The 21626-nt window shown below is 42.6% G+C and overlaps 1 protein-coding gene across 2 annotated transcripts in view; it reads right to left on the bottom strand.

Moving 5' to 3' along the window:
* The window catches only part of tfpi2 (tissue factor pathway inhibitor 2), a 54057-nt gene that overhangs the window by 2061 nt on the left and 30370 nt on the right, over positions 1-21626 (bottom strand). For both annotated transcript variants that reach the window (XM_052016455.1, XM_052016456.1), the window contains 2 exons: positions 10085-10264; positions 9808-9981 (listed from right to left, as the gene is read on the bottom strand). In XM_052016455.1, the coding sequence (XP_051872415.1) occupies positions 9808-9981; positions 10085-10264 (354 nt within the window). The remainder of the gene's footprint in view (positions 1-9807; positions 9982-10084; positions 10265-21626) is intronic.

Raw genomic sequence — 21626 nt, 5'->3', positions numbered from 1 at the left:
TGGACTCTCATACCCTGGGGAAAAGACCTTCCACCTTATTTGTGCTTTACATAATTTTAAACACTTATATGAGGTCGTCCCTCATTGTCCTACGTTCCAAGGAATAAAGACCTTGCCAGTCCAACCTCTCCCTATAACTCAGGCCCTGTAGTCCTGGCAACATCCTCGTAAATCTTTTCTGCATTCTTTCCAGTTTACCCATGTTTTTCCTATAACAGGGTGACCAAAACTGTACACAGTACTCCACGTGCAGCCTCACCAATGACTTATACAACTGCAATATAATGTCTCAACTCCTGTACTCAGTGCCCTGACTGATGAAGGCCAGCATGCTAAACACCTTCTTCACCACCCTGTCTACCTGTGACGCTGCTTTCAATGAACCATGCACTTGTACTCCTAGGCTCCTCTGTTCCATTACACTCCCTAGTACCCTACCATTCATAGTATAAGTCCTACGCTGGTTTGATTTTCCAAATCGTATCACCTCACACTTATCTGTATTGAAATCTATTTGCTACTCCTTGGCCCACTTCCCTAACTGATCAAGATCCCTCTGTAATCTACGATAATCTTCTTCCCTATCAACAGTACCTCCTAATTTCGCGTCATCCGCAAATTTACTGATCAAGCCTTGTGCATTCGCATCCGAATCATTTACATAAATAATGAATAACAACGGTCCCAACACCAACCCCTGCAGCACACCACTAGTCACCGGTCTCCATTCTAAGAAACAACCTTCAATCACCACCCTCTGCTTCCTACCTCTGAGCCAATTTTGAATCCACCTAACCAGCTCTCCCTGGATTCCACGGGACCTAAACTTGCAGACCTGCCTGTCATGCAGGACCTTGTTGAAGGCCTTGCTGAAGTCCAAATAGACAACATCCAATGCCCTACCCTCATCTGCCCTTTTGGTTACCTCCTCAAAGAACTCTGGAAGATTTGTCAAACACGACTTTCCATGCACAAAGCCATGCTGACTCCTAATGAGGTTCTGTCTATCCAAATGCTGGTAGACCCTGTCCCTCAGAATTCCCTCCAGTAACTTCCCCACTACTGATGTCAGGCTGACCGGCCTGTAGTTCCTTGGCTTGTCCTTGCTACCCTTCTTAAACAACAGAATGACATTAACCACCTTCCAAGTCTTCAGGAACTTCACCAGTGGCTAATGATGAAGCAAATATCAACATAAGGACCTCCACAATTTAGCCTCCCACAAAGTCAGAGGATGCACTTGGTCAGGCCCTGGGAATTTATCCACCTTGACACACTGTAAGGCTGCAAATACCTCCTCCCTGGTACTATGAAATCCCTCCAAAACATCTCCACTTGTTTCCCTTATCTCTTGAGCAACCATGATTTTCTTCTCAGTAAACACACAGGAGAAATATTTGTTAGAAATGCCACCCACCTCTTGTGGCTCGAGACATAGGCATCGCTGATGATCGCAAAGGGGACCTACTCTCTCCCTAGCCACCCTTTTACTCTTAATATATCTATAGAACCTCTTGGGGGTTTTTCTTAACCATACTTGTTAGATTCATCTCAGTTCTCTCATATTCAGGACCTGCCAAGTCCCGAATATGAAGGAAGTGAGAAGTTTTCTGGGTTCGTATATTTGTTTTTGCTATTTCATGGAGTATTCTGAAACCATCAATAGAAGGAAATATTAGAGAACCTCAGACAAGTAAACAGCGTCTGTTCAGACAAAGAGATCAGCTGATACTCTGAGCTTCAGGGAAGTGCCTTGGAACATTGACTGCCTTGTGTTCTGTTGGCATCTGCTCAGTGTCTTTAGTTATTTCTATTTTCGTTTCTAATTCTAGCATCTGCAGAGTTTTTGGTTTTGGTTCATAGATAACGGATACATTTTGGATGGAGGACATTCATTGGCTCAGTGCCTGAAGATATGTTTCAAAAGAATCTTAGCTATGGTCAAGGTTTGGTGTGTTACAACTCCAAAAATATACATATATATCTGAGAGAGGTGTATCAGTTCTTCATTATGCTAAAACTAAATGTAAAATGATCAGGCTATTATTTATAATAGCCACACCATGGATAGCTGGGGAATGTGAGAAGGATTTATGGATATTAAACATGCCTAGAATTTTTGTTATGGGGAAGAAGTCGACCTGGAGACCACAAACTATGTATCCAGAACTACAATTGCATTAGGTAAAACTTGATCCTTTTTGAAAGGAAATGTATTAATGTCTATTTCTGTGTCATTTTGCACCAGTTGGGAAATTTGACTAGAAATTTCTGGCCATGAATCATCCCTATGCTCTCATACAATTTCCACATAGTCACACATAAGTGGATATCAGCTGATATTCTAGTTGGAACTTTCTCAGAGAATTTGGATTTGGTTGTCCCTGGAGTAATCAATTCCAACAATCTCTGGTCAATCATAGCACTGGACTGGAATACCTGCCGTATAAGTAACACTGCATTCCTCACCACCCCTCCACACTCGCATTCTCACCACTCATTTTTGGTCCTTCCTGACCTGCAATTGGCTAAGTTACAGGCCCTGCAGAATTGACCAACCTACCAGCTAACAATCATTTTCCTCTGGGAAGTGGGAGCTACTGCAGCAGATAGAATCACATCATGGGTTTAATCTTTTACAGTCCATGCAGGGGATTTAGGATATGCTAAAATTTCATCTCATATGCCAGCACCACTTCTGTACACAGTTAAGTTGTTTTAATCATGTAGTGATCACACTGCTTAAAGAAAAGTACCATACCACTGTATCTGCTGGAAATCTAGAATAAATAGAAAACTCTGGAAATACTCAGCAAATTGGGCAGCAGCTCTAGAGAGAAGAAAAGAGTTAATGTCTCAGATTGCTGACCTTAATCATGATCATCAACCTGAAATGTTAGGTCTGTTTCTCTATTCACATTGGCTGAGTATTCTCATCAAGTTCTTGTCTCTTAAAAATACACGTAGCTTAGTGGAGAGCACTAGAATGTTAAATTGCCTCTGGCAATACTTATGGACAGTATTAGCTGGGTGCATACAGGCTGATTTGATCTAAACTACATTAATGCCAATCCCCAATGGCTCAATTTTACAGTTCTTATCCCTTGTTGAGTCTTTGCTCAGCTCACTCTTCCCTATCTTTGTAATATTCTCTAACTTTGACTTCAGTATTTCCCCTATGCCACCCTCCATTCCTTACTATACCATTCCTCATGTGTTCCTCCAGCATTTCCTTCAGCAGCAGTATCCAAGGCTCAGAACTCACACTCTAAGACTCCCTATCTTCTCTACTCTTTCTAAGGCTCTTAAAACTTGCTTCTTTATTCACTCCTTGGCATTCATTCTTTTTAACCATATGCCCCTGCAAAGCACCCTAGGTCAATATTATAGGCATTAAAGTTGCTATTATTGAAGTATAGAACTTTCCTCTTTCACAAGTTAGCTAGACTCACCTGAAGTGAGGTTAGATCATTAAATTAAATAATATTAATACTTGAGGCTCTGGTGGATTTTAAAGCTATGCGAACCAATTGATTCAGGTTGATTTCTACAGAATTCATCTTCAGGTTGTGCTGCAATTAGTACAGCAGACCAAATAATGTAATTAACAAGTTCTGAGAAGGATCTAACTTAGTTGTTACTTAGCAACATTGGTTAATCAATTAGCAATACCTATGGCAGGAAAGAAGAAATGCTGCAAGTAGATTTGTAGTTGTTAAAAACTTTGGAATAAAAGCAAGTCAGATGTTAAAGGAAAACCAGTTAAGAGGACATTAACCATGCAATCTCAGTTACAGATGGAGAAGTTTCACATGCCTGCAGCATTACTTATTCCAAGTTATCTAAATCACCTAATGAGTCAGCAATTGCACTGTGCTGTCCTCAAACAGGAGCCAGACTATAAGAAGTACCAGGTGAGCTGATTTCGGAATGCGAAGCAACATTCAAATGATTCTACTTTACACATTACCCTCAGATTAAAATTCCCTAACATGTTGGAAAGGATAGAGAACTCCCAGTGGATCATGCCTAAGAGCCACAGAGCCATGGTGTCATGCAGCATGGAAACAGGTCCTTTAGCCCACAGAATCTGCAATGACTATCAAACATCCATTTATTTTCATCGTACATGAATCCAATTTATTCGCCTCACGTTCCCACCAACTGCCCTCAGATTCTACCATTCACCTACATACTAGGGATAAATTGGTAGGGCCAATTAACCTACCAACCTGCCCGCTTTTAGGATGTGTGAGTGGCAACATTGAACAGATACTGCAATAAAACAGATACCTTCCAGGAGGTTGATTCAAGAAGGAAACAATTGGTAGGGTTTCCACCTTAGAACAGTAATGTTTTGTCATGCCTTACGTTCAGGATAAACATTGTGAGGCTTAATACAGATTTCATTCCTTGTAAGGAATCATTTGCATTCACGTGGTGCAACACCTGCTCTTCATGTGAAAGGCCTGTGAATAATGTAACTGCCTGCTGGATGCAATGCACTTGTTGAGGTGGACATATATCTGTATAACAGTTTTTTGGGTGAATTGAAAATAAAGGATGAGTGCTACCAAATTTTTTCTGCGTGAGAAGTGAGATCACATGCAACTCTAACAAATGAGGAAGTACAGAGCCTGAAGCATAGCAATTGATTTGTCCATTCACTTTCTTGACCCAGTTAGGTCATTAAATCGTGCGTTCTGAGCTTGAGCATAACTGTCCTGCTGCTCACTTCCTCAACATGGTTGGAAAGAGCTACTGTAAGTGCTATTGTTGGAAAAACTATCTCCCTCCTGTCTTAACTGCAGCTGAAAGTAATTATAGTGATACACTTTGGGTGACTTCAAGTAGACTTTTATCCTTTGTAGCCCAGTTGTTTTATGCAGTGTTCCCAGTGCTGTAGTTAAAGGGTGCAGAAATCAAAGACTGATTGGGGATAGTCAGCCTGGCTTTGTGCATAGGAAATCATGTCTCATGAATTTGATTGAGGTTTTTGAAAAGGTGACCAAGAGGACTGAATCAGAATCAGGTTTGCTATCACTGACATGTCGTGAAATTTGTTGTTTTGCAGCAGCAGTACAGTGCAAGACATAAAGACATAAAAATTACTATAAGTTACAAAAATAAATAAATAGTGCACGTTGGACCCTCTATACCAAGCTGTGATTCAACCAGTCAGAATGTTCTCCACTGTACGCCTGTAGAAATTTGCAAGAGTCTTTGTTGACATACCAAATTTCCTCAAGCTCCTAATGAAGTAGAGCCGCAGGCATGCCTTCTTCGTGATTGCATCAATGTGTTGGGCCCAAGATATATTCTCTGAGATGTTGATTGACAAGGGCAGGACGGTAGATGTTGTCTTTAGCAAGGCCTTTGGCAAGGTTCTGCATGGTAGGCCGGTCCAGAAGGTTAGAACTCACAGGATCCAGGGTGATTAAGCCAATTGGATACAAAATTGGCCTAGTGGTAGGAGGTAGTGGGCGCTAGTGGAGGATTGCTTTTCAGAGTGGAGGCCTGTGACCAATGGTGTGCCACAGGAGTTGGTGCTGGGTCCACTGTTGTTTGTCATATATATTCATGATTTGGATAAGAATGTAGCTGACATGATTAGTAAGTTGTAGATGACACCAAAATTTATGGTATAGAGGACAGTGAAAAAAATTGTCTAATGTTACAGCAGGATCCAGGTGAACACGAAAGTGGCCAAAGGAATGGCAGATGGAACTTTACTCAGACAAATGTGAAGTGATGCATTTTAGGAAGTTGAACAAGGCCAAGACATACACAGTAAATGGCAAGGCCCTGGAGAGTGTTGTTTAACAGAGAGACCTAGTGATATGAGTACATAGTTCCCTGCAAGTGACAACACAGGTATACAGGGTGGTGAAGAAGGCATACATCATGCTTGCCTTCGTCGGCCATGGCATTGAGTACAATAGTTGAGACATCATGTTATGGTTGTACAGAAGGTTGGTTAGACCACCCCTGGAGTATTGTGTGTGGTTCTGGCCAACATGATATGGGAAGGATGTGATTAAGAAAGGGAGGGTGCAGAAAAAATTCACAAGAATGTTGGCCTGGACTGGAGGGCTTGAGTTATAAGAAGAGATTAGGTGGGCTGGGACTGTTTTACCTGGAGTGAAGGAGGCCGAGGAGTGAACTTACAGAGGGTTATAAAATTATCAGGGGCATGGATAGGAAACGAGCTGCTAGAGAAAGTGGTGGAGGCAGACACAATTACAATGTTTAAAAGACATCTGGACAGGTTCATGGATAAGAAAGGTTTAGAGGGATGTGGGCCAAACACAGCCAAATGGGACTAGCTCAGGTAGGCAGTTTGGTCAGCATAAATGAGCTGGGCCATAGGGCCTTTATCCGTGCTGTGTAAATCTATGAATCTAGACAACTCCCAGCAAGAATGCAATAAATGGGCACCAATTGTATAAACCTGTGTGTGTCATGTAAGAGTATATATACTAGAAAAACATGGAAGACACAATGTGTAGCTTGAATAAACTAGCAACACTCATTCTCGAACCATCTGGCTCCTCCAAATTCTATCATTCCTTAAAATCTAGTTTTAATGCATTATGCGGGCAGGCATCGGGCCCTTTTCACAGCTCGGAGATAAGGGACCTGGAAGTCAAAATTTTTGCTTCAGTTCAGTTGTGATCAGAGATTATAACTCCACTGATTTAAATTCCAGATTTCATGCACACATTTCCAGTGCCGACTCAGAAACTTCGGGATTACTGTCCTATAACAAGCATTTCACACTTGCATGACAGGGTTGTCATTGCTGCCTGTTTCTGATCTCACCTGTTTCAGACCAAGCAATCCGCAGACCTCAATTATCACTGTCCAGAATGATCTCATGGACTTATTTCTTATTTTTGAACAGATTGCAGTATCCAAATGGACTGACATTTCTGAAGCATTCTTTGGTATCTATACTCTCTGCCTGATAGTTGACTATTTCTGTCCTTTTAGCTGTTTGTGTTAATGCTTAATTCAGTTTTGGTAAGTAAAAACTGATTATACATAACCCCAAAGTAAGTTTACGTGCTGGGTAACTATATATATAGTTATATGTAAAATTCCTTTGGGGTTACGTATAATATCTGTCTGTCCTTCCAGATTGATATGCAACACACACAAAATGTGAGTTGAACCCAGCAGGTCAGGCAGTATCTATGGAGGGAAATAAACAGTCGACATTTCAGGTTGAGACCATTCATCAGGACTGGAAGGGAAGTGGGCAGAAGCCAGAATAAAAAGGTAGGGGGAAGGGAAGGAGCACAAGCTGGCAGGCTGATGGGTTGGTCCAGGTGAGGGGGAAAGTAGGTGGGTGAGGAAGGGGGGTGAAAGGGAGTGATGTAAGAAGCTGAGAGGTGATAGGTGGAAGAGGCAAAGGGCTGAAGAGTAAGGAATCTGGTAGGAGAGGGCAGTGGACCATGGAATAAAGGGGTGGTGGGGAATGGATGGGCAGGTCATGAGGGTGGGGGAAGGGAAAGAGAAGGGGTGAGGGGGCCACAGGAATGAAGGAAAATGTATGGGGGGAAGGGGAAAAAATGAGGGGAGGGGTTACTGAAATTTAGAGAAATTGATGTTGAGGCCATCAGATTGGAGACACCCAAGAAGAAATACAAGGTGTTGCTCCTCCAATCTGTGTCTGGCCTCAACGTGGCAGTAGAGGAGGCCATGGATAGACATGTCAGTATGGGAGTGGGATGTGGAATTGAAGTGGCTGGACACTGGGAGATCCTTGCTGGTATGACAGACAGAGTGAAGGTGCTCGATGAAGCTGTCGCCCAATCTGTGTCGGGTCTCACCAATGTAGAGGAGGCCGCACTGGGAGCACCGGATGCAATAAATGACACTCTCGGATTCACAGGTGAAGCGCTGCCTCACCTGGAAGGACTGTCTAGGGCCCTGAATGGTGATTTTGGGAGGAGGTGTAGGGGCAACTTTGCACAGTCGAAGGGATAAGTGCCAGGAGGGTGGTTGGTGGGGAGGGACGAGTGGACAAGGGAGTCACGGAGAGAGTGATCCCTGCGGAAAGCAGGTGAGGGGTGGGAGGGGAAGATGTGCCTGGTGCTGGGATCCTGTTGGAGGTGGAGGAAGATGTGGAGAATGATGTGTTGGATGTGGAGGCTCATGGGGTGGAAGGTTCAGATTCCAGCATCTGCAGAATCTTTTGTGTTTTAGCAGATTGATATGGCTGGTGCACACTTATTGGGCTTTTACCTGGAGCTATTCACTTAAGACAGCATGAGAATAACGCAGAGAAGGAATGGACTATAAAGGATCAACACCCAGTTGTAGTCCCACATGCAGGCTGGCGGCAGGATTATAAAACCATTCTCTGCACTGGGTTTTGATGCACAACAATACTATCCTTGATTACTAATATTAATTTGTTCCTTTTTTTAACATAGTGTGATATTATTAATGTATTTCTAATTGCAGACCAAAAGGGACATTATATTCAGCCTATATCTATTCCCTACATAGAAATCTATAGATTGCATTTACTTGCTTTAGTATGAATATTTGTGTTGCACATGTCTACAATTAATAATGATATAGATATGAGAGATTCCATAATTTATATCCAAGCCTTGCAAAGAAATCTCCATTTGCATTTACTGAGTTGGTGCAGGGATATGGTGTGGGAATTCCCTAAACCAGCCATGGAAATTAATACTCTGGAAAACTGAAAAACAAATGCCAAGAAGAATCATGACAGTGACTTTGCCAAGGCCACAACACCAAGACAGTTTGTTAGGAAACTAACTTCTATCTCAATTTGTTTCTTTCATTTCTGGAAAAAAAAACCTGAAAAGTTATAGGGCTTAACCTGGCTCGTTGTCTCTGCTATTTTACCTATACATTCGATACAAAAATATCGCAATTCCCCAACATGGATGTTTGAGGTGACTGCACCTAAGGAAGTGCACCTTGTTGGATAAAGGTCATTCAGAGTGACCAGAACTTTATTGCATAAGATATTAAGGCTCTCAGATTTAGTGTTATTGTAAAGGAACCATATGGATAATTGTATAAATGTGTGCAAACATTGCCCATTGATGTGCTCTGAAAATGAAGTGTAATTTTGGCAATTAATTATCTAGTTTGGTGTTCTAAGTTATTGAGAAATAAATTGCAATGGAGTACTGTAAAATTCTACAATTGGGACAGAGATAATATGTTAATCTTTCTTCCATTCCCAAGAACAAATGGGTTTAGGGTCAACTGAGGTTAAAGTTCAAATATCTCCAATTTGCTTCACTTCTCCCCATGTCCAACTTTAGCATGGGTGAAAGAAGGATGGGAAACTAATTCATTCTTGGGAGACAGGTTGGCCAGTAAGAGTCTTGAAGAGACTATATGCCTCAATTGTAACAGGCTTCTTAATGTTTTGGCTCACCCTGGCCAGGCTTTCCTGGGCTTGGGAAACCCAACAAGTAAGATGGCAATTGTGTTTATAGCTCTGCTTGTGGGCCAAGAGGAGCAGGGATGTTTCCTACAGCCCAATAAACTTACCTTCTTCCATCTCCAACACTCCCTGTCTACCCCATACTCCCTGACCTCCCCAACATACTTGCCACAATTTCACTCTCCTTCCTTGTTCTCTGCTACTTGGAATAAAAGTGCAGGAAAAATAATCAAAGATAGCTTATAGCTAATATCCTGAAATATCAAGGAAATTTCTACATTGATTTTGCTCCTGATTCACTAATTGATCTCTTAATCTGAAGGTACCTCCCCAGGCCTATAGGTATTAGGAAATGCATGACTTACGTGGTTGACAAATCTTTTGGCAGACTTTAAGAGTAACAAAGTTATTGTCGTTTCCGCCACAACCTGTGTAGCTGAATCTCTCACAACTGTAGGTATCTTGGTTGAAGTAAAACCGTGGGATATCAGCTGTGCAGGTTCCACTGTCTTTAAGTTTAGTACAGAATGAGGGAAGCACTGTAAAGAAATCATGTGCAAATGGTGGAAACCTTTTTGTACACAATTGCATCATTCCATTAAAATGACTTGAAATAAATAAAAGATGTTTTGAAAGAATTACATGAGATTGGATTGCACTCCATCTGGCAAGAAGATATGTCTTTGAAGTTATTAGCATTGCCATGGCATCCCCCAAACACAAACTGCTCACACCTTCTTGTTGTTATGTTGTAGAAATATCTTCTAAGGAAAGCACGGCATATTCCACTCTCTGGTGGCAACTGGCATTTGTTGACAATCTCTGTGATTGGAAAAAAGGAGCTTTGTTAAATACATAACACAACAGGTACTTGTGTAGATTCCCATCTATGATAAATTACACACAATTAGTGTCCATGGGTCAATCAGGGATCATATGAAATGTTTGCAGTGCAGAGCTGAACATAGTCCCTTGATTTTTATATATCTAATGTACACAAGGTCATCCTACAGCTAAGGTAAATGGCACATTTCCTTTTCCAGAATCTTGGCGACTGTGAATGTATTTGCTATCTGAATTCTTTTAAGCCTAGAAATTTCATCACTTACATGTGAGGTAAATAATAAGATAAAGACTATAGATCTGCACGTAATCTTAAATTTACAACCCACTATTGTAATCCCCCAGCCCCCTCCCATGTCTTCAGTGAGGACATATCAAATTGCCTGCAGTCAGCTTCTCTTGGGCCTTGATCTGTGCACATCTGTCTACTGGCCCTGCCTCAGAGAAGCAAGGGATTCAGTGAAATCCATCGACCTGCTTTTGATATGATTCTGATCTTTACACTATTCTAACTGCTGACTTTCAGCACCTAGCGCTTGCCTTGCCAGGATCACTGGCTGCCCAGGAGCAATAACACCAGAATGTCATTGGGGTGTCTTACCTCCCTGGTGTCAGGGTCAATGATATCACAGAACAATTGCAGCGCATTCTAAAGGAGGGGGGTAAGTAGCCAGAGGTTGTGGTTCACATTGCTACTAAGGACAAAAGTAAAAAGATAAATCTAGGGGAACTAGATCATAGGTTAAAGAGCAGGACATCTCTGGATTATTTCCAGTGCCATGTATGCTAGTCAGTAAAGAAACAGGAGAAGTAATAATAAATGGGAGTCAGAATGATGTGTGGCTAAAGAGATGATGTAGGAGGGAGGGCTTTAGATCTTGTCAGAGATGGAGAGAGAGAGAGGGATGGGGAGAGAGAGAGAGGGAGAGAGAGGGAGTAAGAGAGAGAGAGAGAGATACAGTTATAGAGTCAGCACAGAAACAAGCCTTCATCCACCAAAATTGCACCAATCAAACACCCAGTTACACTAATCCCATTTTATTCTCCCCACATTCTCATCAACTACCCCCAGATTCTACCATCTACCTACACTAGAGGCAATTTACAGTGGCCACTTAATCTACCAACCTGCATTTACCACCCAAAATGTGCAAATTCCAACAGAGACAGCACTGGAGATCAGCACTGAACCCAGAGCAATGGAGCTGTGAAGCAGCAGCTCTCTTAGCTGTGGCATTGTGCCACTCCCTCAACTGGGGCTGCTTGTGGGGAAGGTAGGTCCTGTACAAGCTGGATGGGCAGTACCTGAACCTCCTTTGCAGGGAGATTGCCAGTTAATTTGGCAGGAGACACAGAGTTGATGTACAGTGGGGAGAGAGCTGCAGTCAAATAAGGAATAAAAACTATGTCATTCCGGGTGGCACAACAGACAGGGACATGATAAGGCACATGGGGGGGGGGGGGGGGGTGGGATGCAGAACTAAATTACAAGTATTTTGATGCATGGAGTCTGACCAGTAAAGGCAGATGAACAAATTAGGATTTGATATTATTGCTATCACAGAGACATGATTGAAAGAAGGACAGGGCTGGCAACTCAGCATTCCAGGATGTAGAATCTTCAGGTGTGATGGTGGGGCAGGGGATATAACAGAGGAGCAGGCATTGCATTATTGAGAAAGGAGTCCATTACAGTGGTAATGAGGAAGTATGAGCTGGAAGACTCTTCAAATGAGGACATACGGAGCTTAGGAACAAAAGGGTGTGATCACTTTCCTGGGAGTACACTACAGGCCTCCTAAGACAGGAGAGAGAGAGAAGCAGATATCTAGACAAATTAGAGAGAGGTAAAGTAATAGGGTTATAGTATTAGGGGATACCCAATATTACCTAGATCACTTTAGTGTGAAAGGTGTAGTGGGGTGGAATTTCTAAAGAGCATCCATTTCCAGAAGAGCCTTTTGAGCCACTACATTCATAGTCCTAATAGAGAAGGGCAGCACTAGACCTAATCTTAGGGAATATAGCCTGGCTAGTAATTGTAGTGGGAGAGAATTCAGAGATAATGACCATAACTCTAAATTTCAAGTTGGTTAAGAAAGGGATAAGGATGGTCTGGAAATTGAGGTCCTGAATTGGGGGAATGCTCCCTTTTCAATATCAAAAGACGGGATATTGATGAGGGGAAGCAGTTGATGTAATCTACATGGACTTCAATAAAGCCTTTGACAAGGATGATCCAAAAGCTTAGAGCCCATGGGATCCAGGGCAAATCGGATCCAAAACTGGCTTTGTTATAAGAGGCAGAGGGTGATGGTGGAGGGTTTATTTTTGTGATTGGAAGCCTGTGACAAGTGTACCACATAGATTAGTGCTGAGACCCTTGCTCTTTGTTATATACATTAATGATTTGGATGTGAATGTAGGAAGTATAATTAGTAAGTTTACAGGTGACATGAAAATCGGTAGTGTTGTTGAGTGAGGAGGATAGTTATACGTTAGAAAACGGTATTAATCAGTCGGTAAGGTGGGCAAAGCAATGGCAGATGGAACTTAATCCCACTAAGTTTGTGGTGATGCAGTTTGTGAGGATCAATAAAGGTGGGAGATACACAATGAATAGTAGAGCCTTAGGGAATATTGAGGAACAAAGAGACCTCAATGTACAAGTCCAAGGATCCCTGAAGGTTTGCAGTGTAGGTAGATAAGGTGGTGAAGAATGCATATGGGATATTTGTCTTCATTAGCCAGGGCACAGAATATAAGAGCAGACATGTTATTGTTTAGCTTTATAAAACATTGGTCAAGCCACAGATAGAGCACTTTGAACAGTTGTCTGGTTGCCACAGGAAGGACATGATTGCACTGGAGAGTGTGTGCAGACGAAATTCATGAGGACGTTGCTTGGTAAGGAGCATTTCAGGTACGAGGAGAGACTGGATAGTTTGGATTTGTTTTCCTTGGAGTGGAGGACCCTGAGGGGGCATCTAATGGGGGTATGAGGGGCACAGATAGGATATATAGTGGAAATCTTTCCCCATAGCAGAGGTATCTATAGCTAGAGGCCGCATGTTGAGGGCAAGAGATAAAAAGGTTAGAGGGATCTTAGGAAGAACTCTTTCACCCAGGTGGTTGGAACCTGGAACACATTGCTTGAGTGGGTGGTGAAGGTAGGTACACTCATAACATTTAATCAGTATCTAGATGAACATTTGAATTACCAACACAAAGAAGGCTATGGACTAATTGATGGCAAATGAGATTAGTATAAAAAGGAACTTCTGCGAGGCATGGATATGGTGTGTCAAAATGCCTATTTCTATGCTGTATGAGTCTATGACCATTTAAAGGGTAAGCAAATGATATCCTTGTAACACTTCCATGGGGGCACAGAGGTCCAGGAATGCCGAGGTGTCACAAGGAGCCAAACAAAACTGGGCCTTGTTCCTTGACTGTTCTTAACTATCCTCCACCACCTGACTGCCAAGGACCACTGTCGCCAAGCCTTGCCTGTAGCCCAGTGCATCTCTCTCCAGGCTTCACTGATACTGAGTTCAGAAAGAGATTCAGTGTTCTAAACTTAAACGAGGCCTGGATGTTCATTAGGCCCAGTGCCCATATTAAGATGAGAGCTTCAGCAGGGTCCTTTGGGTCCCAGTACAGAAAGGGTTGGAGTCTTGGCTGGGAACCTACGGATGTCTGGATATGCTAATACCATAGGTAACCCAGCTGTTGGATAAGATAAGATATCTTTATTAGTCACATGTACATCAAAACACGCAGTGAAATACATCTTTCGCATTGAGTGTTCTGAGGGCAGCCCGCAAATGTCGCCATGCTTCCGGCACCAACATAGCATGCCCAAAACTTCCTAACCTGTACGTCTTTGGAATGTGGGAGGAAACCGGAGCACCTGGAGGAAACCCACGCAGACACGGGGAGAACGTATAAACTCCTTACAGACAGCGGCCGGAATTGAACCCGGGTCGCTGGCACTATAAAGCGTTATGCTAATCGCTACACTACCGTACCATAGCTTATCTTATGTCCAGATATGCTAATACCATAGGTAACCCAGCTGTTTGATTGGTTTCCCCACTTGAAATTCAGTCTATTTGATGGGCTTGGCTTCCCGTCAGGTGGGGAGCACTAAGAAGCAGGCCAACTGTACAGGTACATAACCTCCAACTGCTGTTGGGTAGTGGAGAGAGGGTCCATTGCTAGAGAAGCAGGTGAACTTTGGGGTTAAGAGTGAAGAAAGGGGCACCCAGCTCCTCCTGTCCCACAATCAGTGTTGTAAAGTAAGTTACCAATACCCTTAAGCAGTGCTCACCTTCCTTCTGCTGCTTGGTTTCCCTAAAGCTTAGGAAATCCAGCTAGACAGAAAGTTAAATGTGAGGTTTTCTAGCCTCAGACTCACATTTAATAATAAAATAATTAATTCATACAAAGGCAGAGGAAATAGATTTCAATCATTCTTTCATAGGTTAACTTGAAAGCTGATTAAAGAGAGGACTGATCATTATTTAATACATGGCCTATTAAAATATAGCAGTAAATAATAAAGTTCTTCAGGTATTTATACTGCGACCGAGGATGTTTCAAAATAAAGGCAAGAAAAAATATTCTGGCAAATAACTAATTGTCTAGCCAATTTGAAGATGTGCAGGTGCACAGCATACACAAATATATTTTAATGAATGTGGGGAAGTGTACTTAAGAATAGGTAGTTGACAACTTTCATTTGGAAATACTGTGTCCTTGTCAATGAATGTTTTTAATTTTAGACAACTGTACTTGAACATCTGTCCAGTCCTGTTACCTTAGGGCAAAAACAAGCAGTAAGCAAAAGTTCCAGACCTGCTGATCTTTAAGTTTGATCACTTTCAAGGCAAAGGATGGATGGCTCGTTTCAGGTGACATGTGTGGTTTGACTCTGGGATTTCAATGTGTGTGCACATATATGAGTGGTCACATGTGAAGTAATTGGCATGAGGAAGTACATGGTCATTATATACTGAATAACAGACCTCCAACATAGAACACTTGTTTGAAGACAGCATAACATGGAAGGGTAAATGCAACTTAGGAGAGCAAGATAATATTTTAAATTATCAAGGCACTGACACCTCATAGAGAAATTAAACTAATTGTTTCCATAAATCCCAATGCTGGAGTGATTCAAGGGCATCAGAATGGAAGTCAACAGTTTAGATTTACTGCTGAGGGCTAACAAGAACTTGTGATATCCAGTGTTAATAGGGAGCACTGGAGGAATTAATATTCACAGATGGATTGGACATCAGACTACAGCTTTCTGTTCAATGCATCCAAACCTGTATCTGTAATTCAGATAGAGAGAAATTTTTGAAGTAGCATCTCCTGTAACCTTTCAAAGAGGTATTTGCTTTTCCCACATCATTTTAACATTGATCTTGGGTAAACACTTATGACATTAGATTTTGAAAATCAATGTTTGGATTTTCTTAAAAGAGATTGAATTTACTTCCACTGAAAGTAGATTTCTGAGCACTCAGACCCCTGTGGTCAAGTTATTGATTGAATTTTCACCAGTGGAAATGTAGCAGTTGTGTCCCCATTCAGTCTCTGTGTCCTCATTCAGTCTCTAGTACTGTACTGGCTTTTTGGATATCCTATTACCAAGAGCTCTAGTTCAATAGAGTCAATCAGCCCAGAACTAAAAGGTATCAACCCATCTTTTCTATGAGTGTTAAAATTTTAATGTACCGAAATGGTGCAGGTGAATTGTCCTTTATGACTTTCTTCTAGCCTGCTGAGTGCATGGTCTGCAAACACAACCCTTACAGGAAACAACCAAAATGACATCTGCCAAAGACCAAAACAGTGGCACAGTAAGCCTTGACCTTCGCTGACTTTGGGAGAATAGCTTTCAACTATATAGTTTCAATGATAATATGCTACATTCCACTCATACAACACTCAGCCCTCACAGGCTAATTCAATATTATTCAGCAAAATCTTTCAAATATGCTGGAGATCTCTCTCTGGTAGACTCTCTGACTTCCACTTTGGTTTCCACTGTCTGTTTGCACAGTACTCACAGGTAAACTGTTCACATGACCCATCATCAACATGTAGCCTTGTATTCCTTCATCAACACCTAACACCTCTGCTTCACATTCTTTCACAGAAACTGGTACAAGGAGCTAAGAAAGTGTGGTTAGATTTAGCAAGAATTTTTTTTATATAATAGTTCAAGAATCCCAGCTTTACTTTCAGTTCAGTTACATTAATTGGGGCAGGAGGAGTGATAGTGGTTTTCACTTTCCTTGAACTGGGTGTGGTTCTTTAGTATCCATGTGGTGTCTCAAGTACTGTTCATCATTTCCCAAAAAAGTACATGGATTTCTCTTCAAATATAGGCTTGCATTTTCGAGTCAGCTCAACACTTCTGGATTCTACAGGCACTCACCTCCCAAGGTTTCCATAATCAGGATATCATCCAATTATCCAGTAAGCCTGGGAATGGCCTGCAGAAATCTGAATCATGGTTCTTTGAAAGATGGTAGGTGTAGATGAAACTCCAAAGGGCATTTGGTTATACATAAACAGACTCTTCTGTGTGTTTACTTGCTGGTTCCACTGCTTGGACAATTTTCAATGCATTCTCGAAACGTCAGATTCACCTCTGATAACAACTGCCTCTGAATTTGTCATCACTGATTCTGCACACCATCATGTTGCTGAGCATCTGAGAGTTTTGCCATAATTACAGTCTTGCAATTACTTCCTCAGTTCAGCTACAAACTCAGACACTGTTCTTTGGTTGCTTTACTTAACTGTGAATCTAAGTTAAACCTCTGCATGATCTCACTTGGATTTGGGTTAAAGAGACCTTTTGTTAACCAAATCCACCACGTCCTTACATTCTTTAACACTGATTTCTCCAGGTTTCCCTACTAAGCTCTATTTATTTCCATCGCTAATGTTGTTTGCATCAACAAAAGGTGACAGTGCCTCACAATATTGCTCACATGTTTGAGTACGAGAGTCATTCGCTGCGGTTGACTCCATTGTCACAGCCATTTTCCTTTCCTTATTTTTATTAAAGTAGGCTGTTGTTTCTCTTCCCCTTTTTTTCATATGTTAATAAACAGTTTCACACAGGTCCTATATCATTTGGGCATAATTTGCCTCATTACCAAAATGCTGTATCTTAACGTACAAAAAGATGCAAACTGAATGTCATCCTTAAGGATGTTTATATATTTTCTTCAAGCTTTCTGAATGCATGTATCTGCAAACACAGCCCTTGCAGAGATCAACCACAATGGCGTCTGCCAGAGAATAAAACATTGGCACAAGATAAGCACACGGAAAGGACCATGGCCCCTACTGACTTGGGGCAGAAAAACTAACAACTATATGCACTCAAGTATATAACCACACAAATAACATGCACTATGAAAGAGAGACAATAACTGACAACATTCAACAGCATCAAGCCGATTACCCTTGAGGTAGCAATAGGCTATGGCTGGTGGGTCAATATGATCAAGGAGGAAAATCACTCCTATTTGTAGACATGGCTTTTAATCAGACTTTAGCAAAGGTCAGCACTGTAGAAGAGTCAGAAATAGGATAAGGGTCTGGCACAGCTGTAAGAGACCTGGCACTGCTGTAAGGGCCAGTGCTTTGGTAAACCCAGCAATGCAGTAAGGTCCAACACACAGTCGGAGTCAGCACTGCAGTCAGGGTCAGCACCGAATGGCTATCAACTGGAATATAGGTGAATGTTACAGAAAAGGGTTGTCTGACAGGGTGAACTGACTGTCATTGCAGTTGGGAGAATGATGCTGAGTCAGTCAGTCAGGCCCAAATGACCCATAAGCAATTGAACAGCCCAAGGTGATAGTGTGTATTATGAACACGTCATCCGTTATTTCCATCTTTGTGAAAGTAGTGGATATATTCTTTGCTAATTTTTTTAAAAAAACATACTAGTCATAGTTATTCCTATTTTTCTTGTTGACACTGCTACCTTAGTACAAGTAGTTTATGTTTATGATGAAGATTGCTGTGGAAGATTTAGCTATTTGTTTGACTGAATCATTATCCTCATGACTCTCAGACATGAGCTCAGAATCAGAATTAGGTTTATTATCACTGACATATGTCATGAAATTTGTTGTTTTGCAGCAGTAGTACAGTGCAAGACATAAAAATTACCATGAGTTACAAAAATAAATAAATAGTGCAAAAAAAAAGGAATAACGAGGTAGTGTTCATGGGTTCATGAACAGTTCAGAATCTGATGGCGGAGGGGAAGAAGCTGTTACTGAAACGTTGAATATGGATCTTCAGCTCCTGCATCTCCTCCCTAATGGTAGTAATGTGGAGAGGGCATGTTCCAGATGGTGAGGGTCCTTAATGATGGATGCCACCTTCTTAAGGCACCTCCTCTTGAAGATGTTCTTGATGGTGGGGAGGGTTGTACCCATGGTGGAACTGGCTGAGTCTACAACCCTCTGCATCTTCTTTTGAACTTGCGCATTGGAGGCTCCATACCAGGCGGTGATGCAACCAGTCAGAATGCCCTCCACTGTACATCTGTAGAAATTTGCAAGAGTCTTTGGTGACATACCAAATCTCCTCAAACTCCTAATTAATTAGAGCTGCTGGTGTGCCTTCTTCGTGATTGCATCAATGTGTTGGGCCCAAGTTATATTTTCTGAGATGTTGATTGACAAGGGCAGGATGGTAGATGTCTTTAGCAAGGCCTTTGCAAGGTTCTGCATGGTAGGCCAGTCCAGAAGGTTAGAACACACAGAATCCAGGGTAAACAAGCCAACTGGATACAAAATTGGCTTAGTGGTAGAAGGTGGTGGGCGTAGTGGAGGATTGCCTTTCAGAGTGGAGGCCTGTGACCAGTGGTGTGCCACAGGATAGATCCTCTGAGACGTTGATCCCCAGGAACCTGAAGCTGCTCACCCTTTCCACTGCTGACCCCTCAGTGAGGACTGGTGTGTGTTCTCCCGACTTCCACAATCAGTTACTTGGTCTTGCTGATGTTGACGTGAGGTTGTTGTTGCGACATCACTCAACCTGCTGATCTATCTCATTCCTGTACGTCTCCTCGTCGCCATCTGAGATTCTGCCAACAACAGTGGTGTTATCAGCATATTTATAGATGGAGTTTGAGCTGTGCTTAGCCACATGGTCATGAGCGTAGAGAGAGTAGAGCAGTGGGCTAAGCACGCATCCTTGAGGTGCGCCTGTGTTGATTGTCAGCAAGGAGGAGATGTTATTACTGATCCACACTGACTGTGGTCTCCCGATAAGGAAGTCAAGGATCCTGTTGCAGAGGGAGGTACAGAGGGCCCAGGTTCTGAAGCTTGTTGATTAGTACTGAGGGGATGATGGTGTTGAATGCTGAGCTGTAATCAATAAACAGCAACCTGACATATGTTTTGCTGCTGTCTAGGTGATATAAAGCCAAGTGGAGAGCTAAAGCGTCCGCTATAGACCTGTTGTGGTGGTAGGCCAGTTGCAGCAGGTCCAGGTCCTTGCTCAGGCAGGAGTTAATTCTAGCTATGACCAACCTCTCAAAGCACTGCATCACAGTAGATGTGAGTGCTACCGGGCGATAGTCATTGAGGCAGCTCACCCTGCTCTTAGAACCATAGAGCCATAGAACAATACAGCACAATACAGGCCCTTTGGCCCACCATGTTGTGCCGACCTTCAAACCACTCCTAAGACTATCTAACCCCTTCCTCCCACATATCCCTCTGTCTTAAATTTCTCCATATGCTTATCTAACAATCTCTTGAATTTGACCAACATATCAGCCTCCACCACCACCCCTGGCAGTGCATTCCATGCACCAACTACTCTCTGGGTGAAAAACCTCCCTCTGATGTCTCCCTTGAACTTCCCACCCATTACCTTAAAGCCATGCCCTCTTGTATTGAACATTGGTGCCCTGGGAAAGAGGCACTGGCTATCCACCCTATCTGTTCCTCTTAATATTTTGTATACCTCTATCATATCTCCCCTCATCCTCCTTCTCTCCAATGAGTAAAGCCCTAGCTCCTTTAGTCTCTCCTCATAATCCATACTCTCTAATCCAGGCAGCATCCTGGTAAATCTCCTCTGCACCCTCTCCAATGCCTCCACATCCTTCCTATAATGAGGCGACCAGAACTGGACACAGTACTCTAAGTGTGGTCTAACCAGAGTTTCGTAAAGCTGTATCATTACTTCGCGGCTCTTAAACTCGATCCCACGACTTATGAAAGCTAACACCCCATAAGCTTTCTTAACTACCCTATCCACCTGTGTGGTAACTTTCAGTGATCTGTGGATATGAACCCCCAGATCCCTCTGCTCCTCTACACTGCCCAGAATCCTGCCATTTACCTTGTATTCTGCCTTGGAGTTTGTCCTTCCAAAGTGTACCACCTCACACTTCTCCGGATTGAACTCCATCTGCCACTTGTCAGCCCAGCTCTGCATCCTATCAATATCCCTCTGTAAGCTTCGACAGCCCTCCACACTACCCACAGCACCACCGATCTTTGTGTCATCTGCAAACTTGCTAACCCAGCCTTCCACCCCCTCATCTAAGTCATTAATAAATCACAAAAAGCAGAGGTCCCAGAAACTGATCCCTGTGGGGACACAAACTAGTCACAGCCCTCCAATCCGAATGCACTCCCTCCACCACAACCCTCTGCTTTCTACAGGCATGCCAATTCTGAATCCACATGGCCAAGCCTCCCTGGATCCCTTGGCCTCTGACCTTCTGAAGAAGCCTACCATGCGGAACCTTGTCAAACGCCTTACTAAAATCCATGTAGACCACATCTACTGCACTACCCTCATCAATCTTCCTTGTCACCTCCTCAAAGAACCCTATCAGGCTAGTGAGGCAAGATCTTCCCTTCACAAATCCATGCTGGCTGTCCCTAAGCAGTCCATGATTCTCTAAATGCTCATAGATCCTATCTCTAAGAATCCTTTCCAACAGCTTGCCCACCACAGACGTAAGGATCACTGGTCTGTAATTCCCTGGACTATCCCTACTACCTTTTTTGAACAAGGAGACAGCATTTGCCACCCTCCAATCCTCTAGTACCATCCCCGTGAACAATGAGGACTCAAAGATCCTAGCCAACGGTTCAGCAATCTCCTTCCTCACCTCACAAAGCAGCCTGGGGAATATTCCGTCAGGCCCCGGGGACTTACCTGTCCTAATATTTTCTAACAGCTCCAACACATCCTCTCTCTTGATATCTACATACTCTAGAACATTACCCTCACCTACACTGTTCCTCAGCATCATCAAGACCCCTCT

This window comes from Pristis pectinata, chromosome 5 (assembly GCF_009764475.1).
Source record: "Pristis pectinata isolate sPriPec2 chromosome 5, sPriPec2.1.pri, whole genome shotgun sequence".
NCBI classification, from domain to species: Eukaryota; Metazoa; Chordata; class Chondrichthyes; order Rhinopristiformes; family Pristidae; genus Pristis; species Pristis pectinata.
The sequence above is the reverse complement of the archived record's forward strand: the minus strand, read 5'-3'. Positions and strand labels throughout refer to the sequence as shown.